The sequence below is a fragment of the Carlito syrichta genome, unplaced genomic scaffold, assembly GCF_000164805.1.
Source record: "Carlito syrichta isolate Samal-C Ts95f unplaced genomic scaffold, Tarsius_syrichta-2.0.1 Scaffold303604, whole genome shotgun sequence".
In the NCBI taxonomy this organism is placed as follows: domain Eukaryota; kingdom Metazoa; phylum Chordata; class Mammalia; order Primates; family Tarsiidae; genus Carlito; species Carlito syrichta.
Window position 1 is genome coordinate 180,028 of NW_007247700.1, and position 24,856 is coordinate 204,883.

Consider the following 24,856-nt stretch of genomic DNA (forward strand, 5'->3'; position numbering starts at 1 on the left):
AAAAAAAAAAAACAAACAAACAACCCCATTACAAAATGGGCAAAGATATGAACAGACACTTCACAAAGGAAGACATCCGAGCAGCCAATAGACACATGAAGAAATGTTCAACCTCACTAATCATCAGGGAGATGCAAATCAAAGCACACTGAGATACCACCTAACTCCAGTCAGAATGGCAATTATCAACAACTCAAAAAATAACAGCTGCTGGAGAGGGTGTGGCGAAAAGGGAACACTTCTACACTGTTGGTGGGAGTGTAAACTAGTGCAACCGCTGTGAAAAGCAGTGTGGTAATTCCTAAAAGCTCTAAATATCAACCTCCTGTATGACCCCACAGTCCCCCTACTGGGAATATATCATGAAGAACTCAAATCACTCTATAAAAAAGATACCTGCACACGTGTGTTTATTGCAGCATTTTTCACAATAGCAAGAACTTGGAAGCAACCATGCTGCCCATCAAAAAAGGACTGGATTAAAAAAAATGTGGTACATATACACGATGGAATACTATGCAGCCATAAAAAAGAACAAAATCATGAATTTCGCAGCAACCTGGATGGAACTAGAGTCTATAATACTGAGTGACCTCTCACAGAAACAAAGATCCGAGTATCACATGTTCTCACTCATATAATGGACCTTGAACATCCAATGTAATACTATAAGAAAATGACTGACGGTACTTGGAAACTATGGAGGGGAGAGGGAGATGGGATTAACAGTAGCAAATATCTGTCTGGGGATGGGGAAACACCTCTTATCAACAGGGTGCCTGAATGAAACGTAATTGTACACCTAACCCTTAACTGTACCCCACAAAACCATAATAAAAAATATTGATAAAATAAAAAAAAACAAAAACACACACAGGTGTGTGTGTACCAGTAGCTGTAGTTGCAAATGTGCTTCTGGAATGAGTAGCCCACTGAAGCAGAATAAACGTCACTTCAGTCACTACTCAGAGAGGGGCACAGCTCCCCTGTCTCTGCCCCAGGCATCAGCCACTTGACTGTAATGATTGGAATGAGCCTAACTACCAGATGTTTACTTATGATGATACGTGGGGGCATTTTTTTACTCAAAATTTTATAATAGAGCAAAAGGATAAATTGAAGTGACCAAACTCACCCTACAGAATGAGAACCAAGTGAGTGTTTCATTCAGTAAAAATAAACAATAGCTGCAGTTATTGCACTGTGCAATTTGGGTATTGTCTTCAGGTTCCTCCACACGTGGATTTTGTGAATCTACTTTGTATGGCTACGGGTTCGGTTTTCACATTTTCATTCTGTTTCACATTTTCTGTTCTGGTTCAGAGTTGGTTTTACTCTTCCTACTATATATTATAGACTATTATTTCCTTTACAAATTGTGGTAGTCTATGCTGAGAAATTTCAATTCCTTTATAATAGTGTTTTAAAACATTTATTGCATGAAATCCATGTCTGTCTTCAACTGTGAAAAGGTCTTAAAGGCCCATGACGTCCTTTTGTCTCTAATTTATGCTGCAAAGTTTTTGTTGCCTTTTCTAAGGAAGCCTAGGAGTGACATTCATTTGCAGGGTGCCTGAGGCATTCTGTTCAATGCCTCCAACGATTGCTCTTGATCTTGACTACATGTAGTACTTCCTGTGCACCTTCAGCTGCAGCTGCATGGGTTCATTATTGAATCACTCATGACTACCTTCAGGAAACAATAAAAATGATAGAAACCAAATGCAAAACAGCTACCACCCGCCAGGTATGGCACGAACCACCTTACCTGCATCAATGTCATATAGTTCTCCCAAAAGCCCTATGAGATGGCTTCTCATCTTAACTGTTACTGATGAGAGGAGCACAGCTTGGAGAGATTAAATAACTTGCCCAAGGTGACATGATTTGTAAATAACGGACTGGGGACATGAACCCAGGTATATCTGACCATGGAGCCAGAGTTCTGAACTGGTCTACTATGCTGTCTGATAAAGATGTGGAGGAGATTTGCAAACTTGAAAGCAACTGTGGCAAAATTATAAAACTACCACAGATTTTATTTTCTTTCTCTTGAAAAAAATTTTCTTCAGTGCTATATTACATCTGTGATTTTTAAAAGGGGAATGTGTATTAGTTAGTGTTCTCCAGAGAAACATAATCAATAGGATAGATATATAGAAAGAGATGTATTATGAGGGATTGGCTCATGTGATTATGGAAATGGAGAAGTCCTACAACCTGCTGTTTGCAAGCTGGAGACCCAGGAAAGCCAGTGGTGTAACCTAATCCTATTTGAAGGCCTGGAGAGGCCTTGTCTCAGTACAAGGACAGGAGAAGACCCGTCTGTGTCCCAGATCAAGCTGATAGGAAGCAAAAGGGACACATTCCTGCTTCTTCTGCCTTTTTGTTCTAGTCAGGCCTTCAATGGTTTGGTTAATACCCACCACATTGGGGAGGACAATCTGCCTTATTGAGACCACTTACTGAGTTCAAATACCCATCTCATTCAGAACACCCTCATGGTCACATTCAGAAATAATATTTAATCTGGGCACCCCATGGTGCCACCAACTTGAAATGTAAAATTAACCATCATAGGATGGAACCTTAATGTGTGTGTGTGCGTTTTTGTTTTTTGTTTTTAAAAGCCCAATTCTTAAATAGTTTTCTCTTAACTAGTTATCTGATAAAGATTGATCATCAGATATGTGCTACCCCTTGTAAGTAGGACTCTATCATTAAAGGGCATTGCAGGTCATTATATTTTAAGCCAATGGAATGATTTTCTCACGTTTAGTGCTGGGGCAGGCAAGTGGATGGAAAAGAGGCAGTCCTTGGGTTTCCACGGTCATGCTTCCTCTGGAGTCATTTCCCGTAATTCGTTTCTCCTCCAGGGGTCCTAGTTCTTTACCCTTTCTTCCTTGTAGTTGGATTTTCAGGCTGCTTGAGTGTCCCAGCTCTCCCCTCTTCCTTGGACTCACCTTAGGTCAGCCCACCTCCCTGGTGTGAGCAGGAATCCCTGCTCTGGACTCACAAGTGGTCCCTAAGTTTGAGACACTAAGGGTTGCTGAATGAGCTCATGGAGCATGCAGCTCCCATTTCTACAGCTGTTTCTCAGGGAAGTGACTGGTCGGTTAAGGACCAAAACATTCAGTGAGAAAGCAATGCACCCTGCTTCTCACCAGCCTTTGCAGGCAGAGTGCCCAGTGGAAGTGCCAGAGAACCTTCTAGAACTGTCAAAGAGGAGACCTTGGTTTGAGCTTTGTATGGCAAGAAGAACAAGACTAATGGTGGTTATCCAGGGTTTCTGGAGTACTTTTCAAATTACCTTAATATCTACTGCTCTAAGAAGGCAGAGCATGGCTATGGGAGACAGTTTTTGGTGCACAGAACGATCTGAGGCTAGTGACTCAACAGTCACTGTCACTGGTTCCTGAACTCTATTCCTTCCTAGAAGGAGTAGAATGGCATGGGCTTTTCCCTCTCTCTAGCATCTTATGCCAGTAAAAAGCAGCCTAACACACTACATGGTGGCCTCACGAAGTCATTGGCGAGGTTCTAGGAAGCACCCCAGTCCTACCGAGAATGCTTCTCAAAATACTGTGGAGAGAATACCTGCAGCAGTGACTCTCTCTCGGCTGGATCACCCCTTATGAGAACTGGGCAGGTCCAAGGAAGGGCCCCGGGGTCTGGAAGGATGAAAGAGCATCAGTGGACATGCCAGGAGTTTGGAGAAATCCTCAGATGACAGATGCCCACAGATATCTCTCAGCTTCCAGACTCCAGTGCTCTGAACCAGATCTGAATCCTGGAGGCTGCACCTATCTGGAAAGCCTGGGGAAGGGCCTTGGACTTGGCAATCTTAGCACATGAGCCACCCCGAGGGCCAGAAGGCACCACCAGTGGAAATCCTTACAGGCCATATTCGACCATGTTTCCAGCACTCTTCCCTGGGCCCAGGTTGCTCAGGACATCCATCTGTCTAGGAGATTGCATGGCAGGCATGAACACTCAGGGTAAAGGAGCTGGGTGAAGCCTGGGCTAAAACCACGTCAAAACCCAGGTTTCTCCCATGTCTCCTGTCAGCCCCAATAGTCTCAGCTCCCAACAGGGCTATATGGTCGACTAGTCTGCTCAGCCTCCATATCAGATATCTGCCCACAGGGCTTCCTCATCTCACCCAGCAGGGCAGACCCCAGGGTGGTTTTCCCAGTGCTTTCCCCAGGCCAGTTTTAGACTCTTCAATCAGATCTCCTAGGAGAGGTTTCAGAGTCTGGGGGAATTCTGTATTTTCATTTTAGTTTTGTGGGGGTTTCTTCTTTACTTACCCAGATAAATGTGCTCCTCGCGAGCTCCATGTGGCCAGGTGATTTGGCCTCAGTGACCCTCCTCTGTGTGGCTGGCTCATTGTTATAGGGGACCTCTGGCCAGAGGCTGTGGTGAGGAAAGCCATTGACTGGGAAGCCAAGATGCTCAGGAGCAGTCCCAGCTGACACACACTCAGGTAGATGACTGCCACCACTAGCCATCAAGTGTCAGGAGAAAGAGTAGCGAGACATAGAGAGACATGGAAGAGTCCAAGAGTAGGAGATGGCCTCACTGCAGAGCCCATGCGAGGTCGTTTGGGGAAGCCTGCTTTCCACAGAAATACGGTGCCCTGCACTTCAGGGTGTGACTCTGCATAGCCAAAGGGAAGGAAGCAGTGTTGTGCCACAGCCAGTGGGGCTAGGAACGGGAAATGGTGTTCACCCAGGACTCTCCTGCGCCCACACTGTGGCCTGTGCCGGGATCATGGGCCATTGGCCAATGCAAGCCTGAACATTGGCTGAGTTTCCCGCTCAGGATGATGAAAATGGTATGGTGAATGGACAGAGCACAGACTCTGGAGTTGGATCACGGAGATCCAGCCCTTGTATTTTTTGGCTCTGAGCCATCAGGCAAGTGATTTTACTACTCTGTACTTCAATTTGTAAGATAGGATAATTATGCTTGCTTCTTACTGCTACAAAGATTAATGGAATAACATTATGTGGAAATCCCAGGCATCTAGGTGATTTAGTACCCCCTGGAAAAGGAAAGAGCTCTCGACCCAGGGTTAGAATTCCCAGGTTTGGTCTAGACCCTGCTTACAACACCACCAGCTCCCTCACAGGGCTTGGGAAGGCTTTTGGAAACGGCTTTGAAAACACAGGGCACTACCACCTGTGTATCTCCTGTTGTTGGTCTGTTGACATCTTTTTTTTTTTTTTTGAGTCAACAAAGGATGGAGTGTAGTAGCACAATCATGGCTTACTGCAGCCTCCATCTCTTAGACTCAGGGGATCCTTCCACCTCAGCCTCCTGAGGAGCTGGGACTACAGGCGTGAGCCACCACGACCCAGCTAATTTTAAAATAATTTTTGTAGAGACGAGGTCTCACTGTGTTGCCTAGGCTGGTCTCGAACTCCTGGGTAAGTGATCCTCCTGCCTTGACCTCCCAACGTGCTGGGATTATAGGCATGAGTCATGGCTCCCGGTCAACATCTGCTCTTTATAGCTGAAGGAAGCAGTTTGGTATACTAGGTGCACTATCTACAGATCTCGGGTTAGTTGCTTTGCCCCTCAGGTATTGTATTAATTTCCTAGGGCTGCTACAATAAATTACCAAAAAAACTTGATGACTTAGAATAATAGAGTTTCGGCCTGTTGAGGTGGCTCATGCCTATAATTGCAGCACTTTGGGAGGTGGAGGAGCGAGGTTTGTCTGAGCCCAGGGGCTAAGCAATTAGAAGAGACCTGTCTCTACAATAAACCAAAAAATTAGCCAGGAGCCATGGTATGTGCCTGTGGTTCCAGCTACTTGGAAAGCTGAGATGGTGGGATCACCTGAACCTAGCAGGTCAAGGCTGCCGTGGCTGTGAGCGTGCCACTGCACTCCAGGCTGGGCGACAGAGTGAGACTCTGACAAAAAAGCCAAACAAATATAAATAAACACATAAATAAGTAAAATCAGAAATTCCTTCTCCCACAGTTCTGGAGGTCAGAAGTCTGAAGTTAAGACAACAACAGGGTCAGGCTTCTTCTTAAGGCTCCAGATGAGAACACTTCCTTGCCTCTTCCAGGGTCCAGTGTTTCCCTGGTGTTCCTTGGACTCTGGTTGCACAGCTTAAATCTCGTCTCTGTCTTCACATGGCCGTCTTTGTGTCTCTGTGTGCTCTTTTACAGTGCTCTCGTGGGATTCAGGGACCACCCAATCCAGTCAGTTCAAATATATCTCTATCCTTACCTTAATTACATCTAAAAGCCCCCTCTTCCAAGTGAGGCTATGTTCTGAAATTCCAGGTAGACATGAATGGGGGGGGAGATGGTAGGCAACTCGATTCAGAGCACTGCAGGACCTTCATCTAAACCATTTCTGACCCTCATTCAATGCAGCTTTGCTTTTCTTGAGTCTTGGTTTACACTGAAAAGCAAAACCCATCCGATGGTGCCCCGCTTCAGATCAATGTGCGTCTCTGCAGAGGGCACCCAAGGGAACACAGTGGCGATGCTTCATGGTGAGGCCAGAAAAGGGTTAATTCTGGAAAAAAGTGCAAGTGCCTGTGTCTGGAAGAGAGGGACTTGGCATAGCAGACAGAGTATGCAGCCCAGGAGATATGTGGCTCCAGGGGAGAGCACCAGTCTTGAAGTCAGACCAGGATCGCTGGCTACCCATTCATAAAAAGGGGTGAATAATAAGACCCCACCAAGTTGTTTCAGATATTAAGATAAGTTATGTAATCTTAAAAGCTCACAGCATAGATTTGTCTCACAGAAGTTTTTTGCTCAAGTTAGGATAAATATGTATTAACATCATACCGGTCTCACTTTGTGTCAGCATTGCTTCTCCATAGAGTGGTTGTATGGTCAACACCAAAGCCTTATGGGATACACCTTGTGGGAATATGGGGTCCCAATGTTACCAACTCATTGAGTTATATTTCAGCTGCTATTTTATAAATATAGAGAGAATATACTATTCACTCCACCATTTGGATTCTCAGTTATTGTGACAGTGGTGTGTTGGTAAATGTTTAACAGCCAGCGCTCTGAAAAATAATGTATGTATATAGGAGTTAGCTATAAATTTTACTTATATGAGGGATATATAATACACAGTTTTATAAAATATAATTTATTATATTTTAATACAATGTACAATGCCCTTTACTGTAAATTCCACAGGGCCATAGATTCTCACAGAATGCCTCTGTTTATATTGGCTTAACTCATATCCATAGCCAACCTGTGGTTACAATTGACAACGGAATGTAGTTTCCACGTGAATGTTGGTCAATGTCCTTTTTCTTTTTCTTTCTTTTTCTTTTTCTTTTTTTTTGAGTTGGGAGTCTTACTTTGTCACCCAGACTAGAGTGCAGGGGCACAATCACAGCTCACTGCAGCCTCAACTTCCTGGGTTCAGGCAACCCTTCTTAGTCTCCCGAGTAGTTAGGACTACAGGTATGCACCTGGTTCATTTTTTAAAAAATTTTTTTAAAGGGGAGGTCTTGCTATGTTGCCTAAGCTGATCTCAAACTCCTGGGCTCAGGTGTTCCTCCCATCTCAGCCTCCCAAAGTGCTGGAATTGAGTCCTTTTTAAAGTTAAAGAAACGTGAAACAGCAAAGACATATACTGGAGCATCACTGGCTTACCAGTGACTTCTTGCTGAATTAGAGGACAGTTTTTGAATGCTGAAAAAATATTTCCTCAATTTTTTATGCTATTCTCAAAGCAAGGGCCATAGCTATGGCACACTTTTAAGTTTAATCTACATCATTATATTTTTCTTATCATTATCTTACATCTAGACAATCAACAAAACAAAAAATTATGGATCTGATTTGTATCATTTGCCAATTTTTGTGATATCAACTCCCACCATGACCAATTTCAAGCTCCAACATGAGGTCAGTGAATGTAGAGCTAGGAAGAGTGGAGTGGCAGCACCAATGATCTAGTATTTTATTTCCACCATAAAGAGACAATAGATGTCACTGACCTCAAGGGCATAGATGTCAGTAATGTCATAAAATAATTGAACGCAAGGAGCTTTGAAGATTTATTTCCTCTATTTTTAATATAATTTATTGAATTGTAAGGTTTTTATTAGAGACAGGGTTTCACTATGTTGTCCAGGCTAGAGTGTACTGGCTACTCACAAGTGTGATCATAGCACACTACAGCCTCCAACTCCTGGCCTCAAGGATCCTCTTACTTCAGCCTCCCAAGTAGTTGGGACTACAGGTGTGTGTCACCACAACCAGCTCAATTATAAGTTTATATGATTTAATTGTATATATATCTATAATTTAAGTACGGCCATGTTTATCAAGCAGCTCAAATTTCAAGATTCCTGAAATTTTTTCTTTATTTTTAGTCCTAATAATCACCACATTAAGTACATATTTTTGGAGAATCATATGCGTCTTTAATTTGACCAAGCTAATATTATCTGCGCTCATACTTCTCTTTTCACTTGTATATACACAAGTGTTAAATTTTACTTGTTTTTTTTCTTTTTTTGCACAGGTAGCATATTAGCAGCTATGGATCAAATTAGCTTACAGAGTATGTTTTGACTGTCATAATGTTCAAATTTACTTCTTTCCTTCTTTCTTTTCTTTTCTATTGCCATTTCTCTCTTTTCTTTCTTTCTTTCTTTCTCACAACATTTATAAATTGGGAAATGGACTATAAGAGCCTAGATTTTTTGGCTTCTTTGTTTTTTACAAATGTTCATTATGTAAGTGCCCTTGTTGATGAGGTGTGCCTCCCCCGCTCCTGGCAGATTCCCACTACTGCCAATCCTTTTCTTATAGTATTATGATAATTGTTCAAGACCTGCTTATGAGTGAGAACATGTTCTTTGTTTCTTTGATAGATCATTCATTATTACAGACTCTAAGTCCATCCAAATTGCTGTGAAGTTCACAATTTTGTCCTTCTTTATGGCTGTATAATATTTAATTGTGTATATATACCACATTAAAAAATCCGTCCTTTTTCAAAGGGCAGCACAGCTGGTTCCATGTTTTTGCTATTGTGAACAATACTGCAATAAACGTGCATGTGCAGATATCTTTTTCATAGAGTGATTTGCATTCCTTCGGGTATATTCCCAGTAGGGGGATTGCAGGGTCATTTGGGAGGTCAATTTTTTAGATCTTTTAGGAGATTCCTGAAATTTTAACAACTGGCTCTCATGAACTGGTACACGCTGGCTCAAGCACATATTGGGTAGAGTTGTTGGGAGGATGGCTGTGTAATCGGGGAAAAAAAGGAGGAAAACAGTGAGGATAAAGAGCAAGTTCACATGTATCACCAGTGTTTGCTACCCTGGTTCCCCTGTGGAGACCCATGAGAGAGTGCCTTTGACCTGTTCAAATGGACTCAAAAACACTATTTCGGCCTTTCGGATCTCCCTGTGAGCTCTGGTAATTGCATTTTCCAGTGTTCCACTCACAGTTTAACTCATGGAAAAGCATGAGGTCTTCCTTCTGCAATCCTAGCTCCTTCTCTTCAGTGGAAAGTTAGATACAAACTCTAACATAAAGGCAACTCCCACAACACAGTGCTCATTATATTCTACCACATGGTACCAGGGAAATAGTGTTTCTGCCAAGTGATCTGCACTTGTCCACCCCATCTCTCTGGGACTGAGGCATCAGGACCTCGCTGCATGTCAAGGTGTCATTCAAAATTATGGACTGTCAGAAGTAAGAGGTCCATCAGCTTATCAAAATTCAGTCCTCTGAGTTCAGCTTTGAACTACCAAATTTTAGGGGTAGTCTGAAAAAAACATCCTTTCTTTACAGTCTAAGAAGAACTTCCAGAGAGAACTGCTCAGAGAAGCAATGACATCCGTTTCCTGGAGACAGCTAAGGATACAAGCAGGGGAGCATACTTCTGCCCAGAGCCAGGTTTGACCAAGGAGACTACACAGCCAACCCCTTCCAGGCTCCCATAGTCCAAGTGCCTGACTTCTTGAGAAGCATGCTTTTTGAGAACAGCAAAGTGATTTCAGGCTTGAAGGGAGATGAGCAATCCTCAACACACAGGCAGAAAAAGTCCCAGTGACACAGGAAGCTGGTTCAGGAACCTGCTGGTTCCTGATATATAAATTAGACCAGCAGAGGCAGTACTGCCCGACACAAAGCTCGCTTCTGCCGGCGTCTGTGAACAGGTTGCCGGGGTCCAGCCGGGTCCCCTTCCCTCTTTTCACTGGCTGATGGATCCCAAGGGGCTCCTTTTCTTGAACTTCCTGCTGTTTCTATCCCTGGCTTTTGAGCAGAGCTACAAAACAGGTAAGTGCCCATCTATCGGAAGGTTCAAGTCGCATGTCACCTGCCTGGAAGCAGCATAGCCTCACAGATGGAGAGAAGGTGCGGGGCTGGGGACCCAGGTTCAGTGCCTATTCCTTAGGGACTGGCTCTGAGTTTCAACTACCTCTTTCAAGGAGGAAGGAACATTGTGTGTCTGGACCCCTTGAGCACAAGACTCAGCCCCACCGCTCCTAGTTTCCAAGGAAACCAGGAGATCTAAGCCAAAGACCCAGGCACATCCCTGTCCAGTCTCTCAGGTGAGAGGCTCAGTCCACGTCATGGCTGAGTGGTTGGTCTTGCATGGGTATCTTCCCAGCAGAGGTCCAGGCGAGAAGGACTGAGCTGGAGGGATGAGCTCTGGGAGATTTGCTCTACATTCCTGCCCTAGGAGGAGATCTACTCACACACACACAGACAAACCGGGAACGTGGGACAACGAAAAGCCAAGGCTGTAGCGGGAAGAGAGGGTGGAAGTGAAAACCTCAGGCCTTTGGGTGAGAACAGACAGTGGCCACAGCGTTGTGCTGGTGGCTACTTTCTTGGAAGAGAAGGTTCCAAGGTAGCAAGGGGTTGGGGGTGGGGGCAGCAGTAGAGATTTCTGGAGCCCAGGGGCTGTCACAGTATACGGGAAATGCAAATAGGGACACCTCTGGGTCAGAGCTGCAACCGCCATAAGGGCAGAAGCCCTGCCTTCGCATCGGGGCTGAGCCTGTCTTTCTGACTTCTTCCTCCCAATGCAAACTATCGTTTTCTGTTTAGTAGTATCAGGGCTATGAACATGGGTATTTGAGAAAGAAAGGGCCAAGTAAGAGTGGACGTTGGACTGGCTGTGAGGGGAGCAAGACTCTCCTTCTGCTTGCTCGTTTAGACTGGGGGGGAGCCTGGAGTAGAAGAGGTGGCATTCGGGAAGGGGGGAAACCCTGAGGCCCAGGGTGTTTTGGGCTTGGGGTTTTCAAGACCGCAAATCCATTATGGACTTTTCCAAGAAAAGCCCCGAGATGGGCAGGGATGTGAGGGAGCTGTGCATCGGATGGGGCTCTTGTGAGACTTCAGAGGATGAGGACTTTGCTAGGCCCCACTTTCCGTCAAAACCAGCAGACCCGCGACTCATCCTTCCCGAGGTCTGGGAGAGGAAGAACTGAGCTTAGGGTTTTGAAAACCAAGCCACACTCAGTGGGCACCGGAAGAGCCAAGTCTCCCTCATTGTCCCCAGCCTGTGACTCCACCCTTTTGGAATACTTCTTGGTGATAATTTGGTGGTGGGGGGAAATGCTAAAATTTGTATTTAGGTCTTGTGGTAAAAATTAGCATATGCCATCTATAATTGAAGCATATAAGTTGAGTAGAATTGAATTGAAATAGATTGGCATATAGAAATTTTCAAAAGGTGAGAGATGTTGATAAAATCACAGGCGAATGGAGAGAGTATGTAAGAAGTATTTGATCTGGAATTTGAAAAATGGATAGAAACCTTTTTCATCATACAAGTTTCATTTAATTTTTTTGTTGCTGTTGTTAACTACGTTGCATATTGAATGTCATATGTATGTCTATAAAACTTCAACAACACAGCTGGTCATGGTAGTGCAGGCCTATAGTTCTGGCTACTTGGAAGCCTGAGGCGGAAAGATCACCTGAGCCCAGCAGGTTGAGGCTACAGTGGCCGTGAGCATGCCTCTGCACTCCAATCTGGGCGACAGAGTGAAACTCCAACCCCAAACAAACAAACAAACAAACAAAAAGACTTCAACAATACCAAAGGATATATAGTAAAGACCAATCTCCCTTCTAGAACCCTTGCTGGTGACTGTGAAAAGCCTAAGCTGTAGGCAACCTTTTCTATTCGTGCTTGCTTGACTCCTGGCCAGTCTGACCAACAGCATCTCGGGAGCTGCTCACAACCAGTTCCCTGAGGCACTGGAGGTCACTGGGCAGTGAGGAACAGCCTGACCCCACTAGGTGTGTCTAACCGTCAGAGGCGGCTCACTTCCTTGCACTCTTTCTGCCCTGTGAAATATTTACAGCCGGGCTCGGCGGCTCAGCCTGTAATCCCGCGCCTTTGGGAGGCTGAGGTGAGTGGATTGCCTGAGCCCGCGGGTTCAAGACCCGCCTGGGCAGCAAGACCTCATCTCTACAATAAATCAAAAAATCAACCGGGCGTGGTAGCGCATGCCTGTAATTCCAGCTACTCGGAAGGCTGAGGCGGAAGGATCGCCGGAGCCCAGCAGGTCGAGGCTGCGGTGGCCGGGAGCGGCCACTGCACTCCAGTCTGGGCGACAGAGTGAGACTCCAACTCAAAAAAAAAAAAAAAAAGAAATATTTACAAAATTTTTTCAGTGTTTTTACTTTTAAAAATGCAACCTTTTGTGAAACCCCAATAAAACCCAGATGGAAATGCTTTGCAAATGGGACGGGTCAGTCATGACAGATTTACCAAACAAGAAACTTGATGCTTGTAAAATGAGTACCCCTTCCTTTCCCATCTCCACTTGGTTCAACTTCTAATTCCCAGTCAGAATTATGAAAATCAGAAAGTCCACATTTCCCTTTCCCCAGGGAAGAGAATTTTCCATTTCCCTCAATGAGATTTTTTTTTAAATGGACTTTTTCATTTTTTAGAGCAGTTTTAGGTTCATGGCAAGATTGAGCGAAGGTATAGAAATTTCCTGCATACCCTCTGCCCCCACAAGTATAGCCTTCCTGTCATTAACATCCCCCACCAGAGTGGTATGTGTATTATCACTGACAAACCTACCTCAGTGAGATTTCTCATTTCTCCATGCATGTCCTCCCTACCCTCTTCAAGACACATTTGGGGGGAAAGGTGAGGGACAAGCACATGGCTTCTAGACTTGGTCCAAGCTTGTGTGTTCACTGGCCTATTATATCCCAAGCACTTTTATTTCCCAAAAAATTTAATACTGTGATGCAATGCTGTCACTCACTGTCTCCAGCACTGGACTGGAAATCAGAATATCAAGGCTATTTGGGTTTCTCCATAATTGACTATGGGCAATCCCATTCGGCAACTACCTGCTAAAGACATATGATGTGTCAGGCCACTGTGCGATGTGTGGGGGACGCAAAACGAATGATGACAGACTCTGCCCAGCACTTGACAGCGTCTGGTCCATGAGAGCCTGCCCATACATGTTTGTTGAATGAATGGTGATAGCATGTACTGCATACTTGCTATATACCAGGCACTGTTCTAAGTGCTTTATGTGTAGTCATGATTTAAATTTCACACTAACTCTTAAGGTATCTATTGTTAGTGTTACCATTATAACTTTGTAAATGAAGAAAGAGAGGCACAGAATAGCTTAGCAAGTTCTCTGTCTCCGGTAGCCTGACTTCAGAGGCCTCAGTGGATGAAACTAGGTAAGCCTAAGTTTGAGGAGTGGCAGTAGTGGTGGTGGGGAAATGCTAAAATTCATAGCCAGGTCTTATGGTAAAAATTAGAACACGTTATCTATAATTGAAGCATATGAGTTAAGTGGAATTAATTGAAACAGATTGTCATGGAGGAATTTTCAAAAGGTGAGAGATGTTCATAAAATCATGGAATAATGAATAGGGGGTATAAGAAGTATTTGATTTGGAATCTGAGAAATGGATAGAAGCCTTTTTCATCATGAAGTCTCATTTAATTTTTTTGTTAACTAGTCTGTTTATTATCACATGTATGGTCTATAAAACTTCAACAATACAAGAGGATATAAAGTGAAGACCAATCTCCCTTCCACCACCTTTGTTGGAAGCAACCACTGGCTCCAGTTTCATTTGTGTCTTCCCAAACATATAGGTCTTAGCCTCAGACAGGTCATTAAGGTGAATATAGTTAGCAGTGATCTACTGTGCATTTCAAAATAGCCGGAAGAGAATAATTCAAATGTTTCCAGAATTTTAAAAAGATGAATATTCAAGATGATGGTTATCCCAATTAACACTGATTTGATCTTTACATATTATATGAGTGTATCAAATGATCAAGTGTCCTGAAAATGTGTACGTCTGTTATGTATCAATTTTTTTTTAATGGCAGAGAAGAAATCAGAGACTTAAGGATAAAGAGAGTAGGGAAAGAAGGCTTCCCTAGATTTTTCAGTGTCCTGGTCAAAAACACTAGCTTCCAGAGAAGCATGACATGCAGTCATTTGTATAGATGATTACTGTGATCCAAAGTATAAGACTTTTCTCTTCCTGAGCAGCTCATGTGGTTACAGCCTGAACCAGGCATCCAGGTTAAGCCCCAGGTGCCAGGACACTGAAGCAGCTGTCTCCCTAAGCAGGCAGAGCCGTCAGTAGGCAACACGCACAAAGGAATGAGCCCCAGAACGTGGAGGGAAATCCTAGGACTTGTAAAGAGACATGCAAGGGGTGATCTGGCTCCTGGGGAGATTTCATTTGCTTACCAACGTGTTGGAGTAAGGAGAAGACATTTAAAGTAAGGAGGGGGACAGCTGTCTCCTTCCCTTTTATAAACATAATTTTTCCGTGTTGCTCAACTGTGGAGTCTCTGGGACACTCCATAAAGGACAATCGACCTCACATCATCCTAGTGCCAAAGAGTCCAAAGCGTTTCCTATTTATTGTGAGTCATTTAATGGGAAGTCTGACTCTGTTCCAGAACATCTTGTATGCACATTTGGGATAAAATGAATAACAATTCATATTAGAAACCTTAAAAAACTCCAAATATATAGGTCCTGGATGTTAAATTTTTATGGAGCTTGGAAACAATATTCTAGATGGAGGCCCAGATTCAGAGGGGATGTCTTGCAAGTGTTCAGGGGAATGACAAGTGGCCAGGGTTCAGAGCTAAGGCACTTCCATCACCTCACAGCAGGTGAGGAGAAGGGTCCCCTCATTTCCCTTTATACCACACCTCTCAGGGATGTTATAAAGGTAAAGCTGAATATATTCTGATTTTGGAGAGAGGACAACATGGACTCTGTTGTCATTTGTTCACTCACTTCCTCATTCATCCCACTCTGCTTTATCACTTGGGCAATGAGGGTTTACTGATCTCCTACTATGTCCCAGGTGGATGTTAAGGGTACAGCAGTCAATAAGACAGACACAGTCCCTACTCTTGGAAGCTTGCAACGGAGTGAGGGTCACAGACATTTAACCAGAGCTGACAGCATGATGAGTGATACGGAGGAGAGATGCAATGTGTGTCGGAAGCCTATGACAGAAAAGCTAAACCCAAGCTGGGAGGCAGGGAAGTCCTCCCCAAGGAAGAGATGTTGCCATGGAGACCAGAAGGATGGCAGGAGTTAGGCAGGCAAATAAAGCGTGGTAATAGACGTTCAGGCTCGGGAGTAGAACGTGCAAATAGTCTGGGACAGAAAGACCCAGCAGGTCAAAGAATAGGGATAGGACTTTGACTAAAGGAAGTACAGTTTAAGAAGCAAACTCAGGCAAATTATCTTTTTTCTCTGTGTCTAAATTTACCATAAGAACTTTGGTGCCCATAAGTTCTGTCTCTTCTCTACCTGACAGAATGCTGTAGCAAGATGCTAAAAGCCCACGTGAAAGTGTCAGGGCAAGGCCAAAACAAAAAGCACAGTTACCTTGAGGTAGAATCCCACCTTGCGAATGAGCTGGCTAAATCCTGCTGATTTCAGGCCAATGTCCACCGGCCCATGTGAATCACTCTCTTTCTGAAGTAGGATTACCCATGAAGGAAAGTGAGTTGGTGTTAACGGCTACGATCTTTCCTCCCAGACTCTTTTAGTAAACAAGGGCTGACTGAATCACAGACCCACTGGAAAACACTCATCAGGTAGCAGGGTGTTTCAGGAACGTGCACCACATGAGGGGTTTTAGGAACCACTTTAAAGCCTTCACTTATTTTTCCACTTGTGCTTAGGCGGGGGTGATCCCAAGTGCCCCCTTCAGACCCGGCCACTCACACATGCGGCTGTCACATCATCATTCTTTGTGTGGTCTGTGGTGTGTAAGGGTCTTTTCCTGATGAAGCGTTGGTTCCATGCCCCACAGTTGAGCGAGCATGAACTACCCAGTCTCTCCTTGTCTCCCCCTCCCTTCTTCTTTTCCTCTTTCCCCTTCTATTTTCTTTCTTGCTTTTTCTTTGATTTTTTGGGCTACTTCCTACCTCATTCTATTTCCCTCTTCCCCTTCCCCCACCAATTCCAAATTCTGAAAGCAGCCATAGTGCAGAGAGTCAGTAGGGTCAGGTGGGGAGGGATGCAAGGGAGACATTTGGGAGAATGAAGGGTTAGAGACATTTGGGGTTAGGGTCTAAAAATGGGAATGATTTCCATTCCTTTTTTTCTTCCATATCATATCAAAATTGGTCTAAAATACATGATTTGATAGTGATTCTTAATCTTGTTTTGCATCACAGAGTCCTTTGAGAGATGACCTTTATAGATGTGCTCCCAAAGAAATGCACATATGATTATCTCCATGACTTTCCTTACACAAGTCCAAGGGGCCCATACCTGCTCATGTGGCTCTAAATTTACTCTCATTTTTTAGTGTATAAAAGTTTAGGTTCAGGATTCAAGAGACTGCTCTCTTGGGTACTGTACCTACAGTTCAGGTGTGCGTGGTCACCAGAGGAGCTATATTATGTGATCAGTCAGGCGCTCATAAGTGGAAGCACTGGAAGAAAGTCCAACATGCTTCCCTATTTATCTACATAAAAACAATCACAGTGATATTCCTTATGTAATCATGCGGACTGGAGCCCACTCTGTTTTAAGCATTGATATATTAGTAATATTTAAAAGAACAAATGCCTGACTGCCTTTCTCACTTTTCCATAACCACTATGAATCTCAATCACTTGAACCCTAATGTCAGCCCAGGATATGGTTTCTTCTGTTTCTCCAACCCCTGCATCTCTTTTTTTTTTTGAGTTGGTGTCTCACTCTGTCGCCCAGACTGGAGTGCAGTGGCCGCTTCCGGCCACCGCAGCCTCGACCTGCTGGGCTCCGGTGATCCTTCTGCCTCAGCCTTCCAAGTAGCCGGAATTACAGGCATGCGCTACCACACCTGGCTGATTTTTTGATTTATTGTAGAGATGAGGTCTCGCTGCCCAGGCGGGTCTCGAACCCGCGGGCTCAGGCAATCCACTCACCTCAGCCTCCCAAAGGCGCGGGATTACAGACTGAGCCACCAAGCCCAGCTTCCCTGCATCTCTAGCCTAACATTAGCTTGGTCCTTTGCTGCACAGTATTGAGATTTTAGGATATTTTGGTATCAAGAGTATTTTGGCCAGTTTGCCCAATTTTCCAGCAGCTCATCTTAACCACAAGTCAACTGTGGAGGGGATCTCTTCTCGGTAGCCACATTAGTTAAGAAGATGGTTTTATTTCACTCTTCTGACTTTCTTATCAACTAGAACAATCTATGCTCTCTCTGAGTCATGAGCTCCTTCGTTTATGAACATTAACTTATGTTTAAGTTCAGTTTACAAGGTTAGATAAGAGAAACTTTAGTCAGACAATATGGTTTTTAGCATTCATACATTGAATAGATACAGAGGGTGTCAAACAAAAGTACACATTTAAGAAAGGAAGAAGCTGTTTTAAAAATGTAATAATCAGATAATCACAAGTTGCATTTGACTTCTACAATTACAAGAAGTGTTCCAAGTGGTTGCCATCAGCATCCAGACACTTCTGATTACGGTGAACATCTTTCAACATTGTTTAAAATGTATATATATATTTTTTGCCACCTTCAGTATTTATGAAAAGCCTTCTATGTGCCAAGCACTGTTGTGGGTTCTAGGGTCAAGACAGTGAGCAAAATGAAGTTCTTCCTCTTGAGAGATTCGCATTCTAGTGGGACAGACACAAATAAAGCAGACAAATATACAATATTACATCAGGCCGTGAAAAGTGCAATAAGAAGTGGGGGCTGTTTTAGATAGAAGTTCAGAGGAGGCCTTCAGAAGAGAAACTTTTTTGGGCAGATGCCTAAAATAAAGTGAGAGAATGCACTACCCGGATACACAGGGGAAGAGGTTTCCAGAGAGAGGAACAGCAGATGCAAAGGCTCTGAGACAGAAATGTGCTTGGTGGATTTAAGGAACAGCCAGAAGCCAATGTGGCCATGGTGCAGTGAGCCAAGGAGGAGGGAGGGCAGGAAATGAAGCGATAGCCGTACCACGGACTGGGAACGCAGGGCCTTCGGTGCCATGTCAGTTCAGGATGATGGATTTTATTCTATGGGTGCTAGAAAGCCCAGAAAGTTTGGAAGCAGAAGAGAAACAAAATAAGACATGGTTTTGAAAGGTTAATGTATCCATTGTATGACAGGGAGATCAGCTGCAGAAAATGACGGTCACCAGGCAGGGTTAGGTGGCAATGTAGGAAAGATGAAGGAAAAATGAAGGAGTGAAGGGCTCACATGCCATGTGTCATTTGGTCAGAGCCAGCAGGATTTGCCGTTAACAGCGTGTGGCATATGAGAGAGAGAAAGGCGTCAAGGACGATTCCAACATTTTGGTCTGGGAAATTGGGTAAATTAGAATGTTGTCTTCAGAAAGCACTTTGCAATCAAGTGTTCATTTGCTAAGTTTGAAGTGCCCTTTAGGCCTTCAAGTGCTGATCTGTGTAGGCAGTTAGGAGCACTGTGAAGGGTTTGGGTGGGAGATATGACTCTGTGAGTATAATACCAGAAATATTTCAGACAGTACAACTGGGTGAAAAAGTGGACAAGTGAGGATGAGGGAGGGAAGAAGTCTGACTACTGGGATGTTCCAATACTCTGAGGGCTGGAGGAGCAGAAGTTTCCACTGAGGAGACTGAGAAGGGACAGCCCCTGGAATGGAAGCAAAACCAGGAGAGTGTGGTGCTCCAAGGACCCAAGGAAGGCAGTGTCTGACTTGGCTTAGTGGAGTAGATAGTGACCTTGACAAAGGTGGCTGCAGTGAGTAGTAAGGAAGAACACTTATATATAGTGGATCCAAGGAAAAACAGATCAGGAGGTGGGAACAGAAAGTATAAACACACGTTAGAAGACTTTGCTATAAAGGAAAACAGACAAATGGGGAGGTAGCTGGGGATGAACCTGGGAGCAGGGGAGGGATTTTTAATAGGAAGGAAATTACATGACTATATGTCGTGTGTGGATGGAAGTAACCCAGCAGAAGACTAATAATGCAAGACATGAAGCAATTGCAGAAACACAACCTTGCAGTAGGGGAGCGCTCTGGGAGGGGCAAGGTTGGCCCTACTGGGAGCACGGACCACCATGCAGGGAGGTAGGGTTTTGGTGGCAGTAATAAATGGAAGTTCTCTTTTTGTTTCTTCTATTTCAGTGAAACAAAAAGCAAGGTTGTCATCTGAGAGAGGAGAGAGAAAGACAGGTTGTGGGTTTGAGGGGAGAGGAGGTGTTAAATAATCAGCAGCAGGATCCCTTATAGTGGTTTGAAAGGTTTTGGCTATTTTTTTTTCTTTTTGCTGTTGGCTCAGCTTTTTTGAAAAAGAGAAATAAAATAATACCTCACCCTTGACATTATTAACTGTCTCAGGATGTTTTGGAGAGAGGATTCCAGTGTGAACGCCGGGGCTTGCCACCCCTGCCTCCATATCCCTTGAATTTTTCTGTTTTCTTTATCATCAGAAATGATGCTTCTGTATCCTTGGTTCCCGGGCTCATGAGCTCAGAATCTTCTCTGTCGCTCTCCAACCTTCATCCTTTATATTCAGTGGTGGGGCACTCTGATAGAGGAATTAACAGACCTGGGTTCCAGTCCTGACGCAGTCACTTACTAATATGTGACTTTAGGGAAGTCATTTAACTTCTGTATTTGAGGTGCCTTACCATACACCTGTGATGATAGAAACCCAGTATTCTAGTTAGTTAGTCTATACAACCCTATCCAAAGTAACTTTAAGATTTCTATTGAGATTTTTGAGATATTGAGAATAGAGTGGGGACCTTCATGGCAGTTTGTGTAGACCACTAAGGACATGGCAACCCCAGGGATGGCACAAGAGAAAGAGGAGGGCCTCCAGTCTATCATTCCTGATCCACAAACACAGTGTGTCTAAAGGCCTCCATAATAAGGGCTCTCTTCTCCTCCCTCCCACAGGTGGAGGTGTGATGGACTGCCCACAGATTCTGTGGCAGTTGGGAACCAGCGTGATGTTGCCCCTGTCACATGAAAGGATGAATAAGAGCATGAATGAAAGCATCCACATCGTCGTCTCAATGGCAAAATCACCAGGGGATATCAACAAGAAGAAAATAGTGTCTCTCGGTCCGTCTGAAGCAGGCTTACCACATTACCTGGGAAACCGCTACAAGTTCTATGTGGAGAACCTCAGCCTGGGAATCCTGGAAAGCAGTGAGGATGATGAGGGCTGGTACTTTATGACCGTGGAAGAAAACATTTCTGTTCAACACTTTTGCCTGCAGCTAAAGCTTTATGGTAATAATGGCAACCTCTTCAGTCCGTGCTGGACGGCCAAGATGGCCCCTGGTCCAAGAATTTAAGCCTCTCTTAAAAGCAAAGGGTATTCAGAATTGGAAAAAGCTAGAAAAATCATCAAATTCAGGGGTATTTACTTATTTTTAATTTTTTTTTTTGAGTCAGAGTTTTGCTCTGTCACTCAGGCTAGCAGAGGACAAACTCCTGGGCTCAAAGGATCCTCCTACCTCAGCCTCCTGAGTAACTAGGACTACCGGTGCACATGCCACCATGCTTAGGCTGATATTTTTATTTTTTGAAGATACAGGATCTTACTATGTTGCCCAGGTTGGTCTCAAATTCTTGGGCTCAAGCAATCCTCCCACCTTGGCCTTCCACAGTGCTGGGATTACAGGGATGAGTCACTACACCAGGCCACTAGGGATATTTAAGCTGTGCTTCATGGAAGAGGTTTTAGAGGGTGGCTCTTTTTCCCCTCCCAAATTGCACATTGGTGGTAGCCGATTAGTGTTAGTTACCCTTACCCTCATTTCTGAAAGGCAACTGGCCTGTGAACTGGAGGGTCTATTGCCCCAAGAGTCTTGGTTTGCAAATAAGATTTCATTTGAAAACAAGATTTTTTTCTGATTTTTAAAAAGTTTAAACACCACTGATCAAAGCCAACTTCTCTCATAGCCAAGGACACTGAAATCCACAGAGAAGTAGTTTGCACGTTTACACACATTTGTGTAGGTGGTTCACTGCACTGAAGGTTCTGAGTAAAGAGAACTGAAATTCAGCCCACACACCACTCCCCAAGCCCTGCCTCCTGGCATGGGATCACACCTGCTAGTGGAAGACGTGCCTTTCTCTCATTTCAGCGAAGGCTCTGGTTAAAAGGTCGCTCAGTTGCAGTACTTACAGTAGGACCCACGTCCACCTAAATCCAAGGCCAGTGCTCTTCTGAGTCTTTTAAACTGCCAGCCCCTTTTGAATGCACCCAGGCCCAGAGGCTTGTCTGAATTCCCAGAGATCCTGACAGTCACACGGGGCTTTCCTGCTTCTTCAAAATGACTGCCTTATCTCTGAGGATGGGACAGGGATTCCCCACTACCCGGCAGTTCTTTGAAATCCTCTGTTATCTAGAAGGGAAAGAGTAGTATTCTCCCCAGTCTTCTCTTGCCCTAGCATTCCATTTTCTTCAAAGAATGCTGGCAGATTTCACTCCAGCCGTGACTGTGGGGCAGGGTTGCCATGAGCATGGAGGCCACACAGGATGCATTTTCCAGGACAGTGTAGATGCCATATAGTCAGTCTTTTTGTTCCTGTAAGGTTTCTGTCTTTGTCACATCGAGTGGTCAGATGTGTACGTTGGAAAATGTGGTCTCTGCAACCATGGCATTCTTCTCCAGTCAAAGAAAAATAGTCAGATTTTGGAGTCAGACAGACATAGGTTCAGATCTCAGCTTGGCCACTTAGAAGCTATGTGACATTATGTAAGACATCCCACCTTTCTAAGACTCAGTTTACTCATCTAAAAAATGAGAATAATCACAACCAGTATTACAATTGTTGAGAAGATTAAAGAAGATGATGAATGTGAAACTCCAGCACCAAGCTTGCTCTATAGAAGTCGCTAAACAAACATAACTCACCCTTTTGTCTTGCCTATTTCATGGCAGTAGAGTGGAATGGATTGATGAGACCTATAGCTGTAATTCAGGACCTATTCCTATCTCAGACACACAAAAGCACTTTACACACACACATAAACACATCCCACTGTAGATGAAATTCCATCACCAAAAATTCATTCTTTTAAGTCTAGGAGATAATCATGTATGTCAATTTAAACCTGTGGGGGTGAGCTGACAACGAGCTCCACTGACAGAACACAGGAGAAAAACAACCTACTTCAAGAATACCAGGAAGGGCAAATGAAGCCCTAACAGGACTGGTTGAAGGGAACTAAATCCGTCTCTATTTTTTCCCAGGTGGTCCTGGAAAGGGTGTAGGGGGTATAGCAAGGTTCCCACTAGAAATAAATCACACCAAAGCCCCCTTAGGGAGGGAAAAACGCCATTAGGCTGTATTTTTTTCTAACAAAAAGGTCAAGAATTCCAGGGGTTCATTTCAGTGATGGCTCCCTTCCTCCCCCCTCCTGACAGAGCAGGTCTCCACTCCAGAAATTAAAGTGATAAACAAGACCCAGGAGAACGGGACCTGCACCCTGATGCTAGGCTGCACAGTGGAGAAGGGGGACCATGTGACTTACAACTGGAGTGAGAAGGCAGGCACCCACCCACTGAGCCTGAGCCTAGCCAACAGCTCCCGCCTCCTGTCTCTCACCCTCGGCCCCCAGCATGCTGGCAACATCTACATCTGTACCGCGAACAACCCCATCAGCACCCGCTCCAAGGCTTTCCACCCATGGTCCATGTGTGAGCCAGGGTCCTTAGGTGAGTACACTGGTGATGGCTCAGGAGCCATCTTAATGAGTAGGGCTCAGTCTCCACGTGCACCAATTGCTCTGCTCCCTTAGCCAAGGCATTCACTTAGTATCAACACTTTCTTTACCTTTTGCAAAAGCTTCCCATGTGTGGTCAGTGAGCACACTCTAATATTGACCCGCGTTATTGTGCTTGGCTCACAGTTGAAGAAGTCAACAGGAAATGATGGAGCCAGACCCAGAAGCTATGTCTCTAAGGCATGATCTTTCCTCTCCTCCTTCTGCCTTGGCTCCAACTTGCAAGGTTGGCTGAGTGGGACAGAGCAGGGGCAGGTCCTATCTCCCAGTGTCATGCTCCACGAATGGTGGGACAACTGTACACCATCGAGTATTTATGGGTCACCTACCCTGTAGGAAATTGGGAATCAATATGATACGTGATCTCTGCTCTTTGACAATTCATTGTAAAGATAAGACATGAAACATTTGCTCATAATGAAACACAGGATATAATGAAGGGTCTCATTTTCTGGAAGGGTCTGCGAATTCCACAGCAGGTCAGAGAGCAAGGGGAATTAGAAAGATGTGGGACTAAGACACTGTGTCATCAATTGTGTCATCTCTTCTAACCCTTACAATCACCTTACCAGATAGGTGTTATCTTCACTCTCATTTTACAGATGAGGAAATTGAAGTGTATAGTATTTATGTACCTTCCTCAAGTTTCTTTAACTTCTAAGTAGTGGAGTTAGCACTTAAACCTAGATCGTCTTTTTCTAAAAGAAAAGCATCATTACTTTGTTACCAAAAGGAAGACAGAACTTATTTAAGGAAGCTCATCTCACCATTTGGACATAGGACAGAACACTTTGCTGCCATGAGGCAGAAAAGAACACTTTTCAACAGATATTGTGTTCCTGACTCAGGTTCAGGTTCAGAAGGATTGGGGTGTTGGCCCTGCAAGGCCTTACTTATGTCCTGGTGTTCTCCTCTCTGCATACATTGGAGGGAAACAAGAGTTATTCCAAGGAGACTCCTGCCCAGAGTAGACATGATGTCTATAAGGAGGGTTTTCCCAGATGATCATGGATGAGGGGCCAGGGGAATCCAACCAAGTTGTGCCCTTCCACATAGCACCTTCTCACAGAGACTCCCCTGGAGTATTCCCAGATGGACTGCAGGGAAAATCTCACCTGGCCTCCTGTCTGCACCTGGGAGCTCTTTTCTCCCAGTCATTTCTTAGCAAGAGTCACCCATCTGTCCACTCACTGGAGATGTCTGACTGATGGCCCGCCTTGTATACGAACCACATTCAAAGGCTCTCCCTCCAGTTCAGACCTCTCTCTCCCTGCCCATAGTCATTCAGAAGGTTCTGGCAGCACCAAGAGAGCAGTGCTGTGTAGTGGGTAGCCTATAGAATGTGACCCACAAGCCCAGAACAATGCTGTCCCTTCTACTTACGAAGGTACACAACTCAACCCCTCTGAGACTTGGATTCTCCATCTATAAATAATAACTGTCGAGTCTTCATTGTTTACTGTGTGCCAGTTATGTGGCATCTTGTTTAATCCTCACAGCAACCACATAATATAGATAGTATTAGTATCCTCACTTTACCTATGAGGAAACAAAGCTATTAAAAGTGCAAGTAAGGACGCACACAGAGCAAGTGACAGAGCCGGCTG

At 44.4% G+C, this 24,856-nt stretch overlaps 1 protein-coding gene across 1 annotated transcript in view; it reads left to right on the forward strand.

Annotated features, from left to right (window-relative positions):
• The first annotated feature begins 4,720 nt into the window (after window positions 1–4,720).
• Window positions 4,721–24,856, forward strand: part of SLAMF1 (signaling lymphocytic activation molecule family member 1) — a 42,053-nt gene continuing 21,917 nt past the window's right edge. The window contains exons 1-5 of the mRNA XM_021712680.1: window positions 4,721–4,837; window positions 4,993–5,204; window positions 6,397–6,518; window positions 20,405–20,743; window positions 22,891–23,181. Of these exons, the coding sequence (XP_021568355.1) occupies window positions 4,721–4,837; window positions 4,993–5,204; window positions 6,397–6,518; window positions 20,405–20,743; window positions 22,891–23,181 (1,081 nt within the window). The remainder of the gene's footprint in view (window positions 4,838–4,992; window positions 5,205–6,396; window positions 6,519–20,404; window positions 20,744–22,890; window positions 23,182–24,856) is intronic.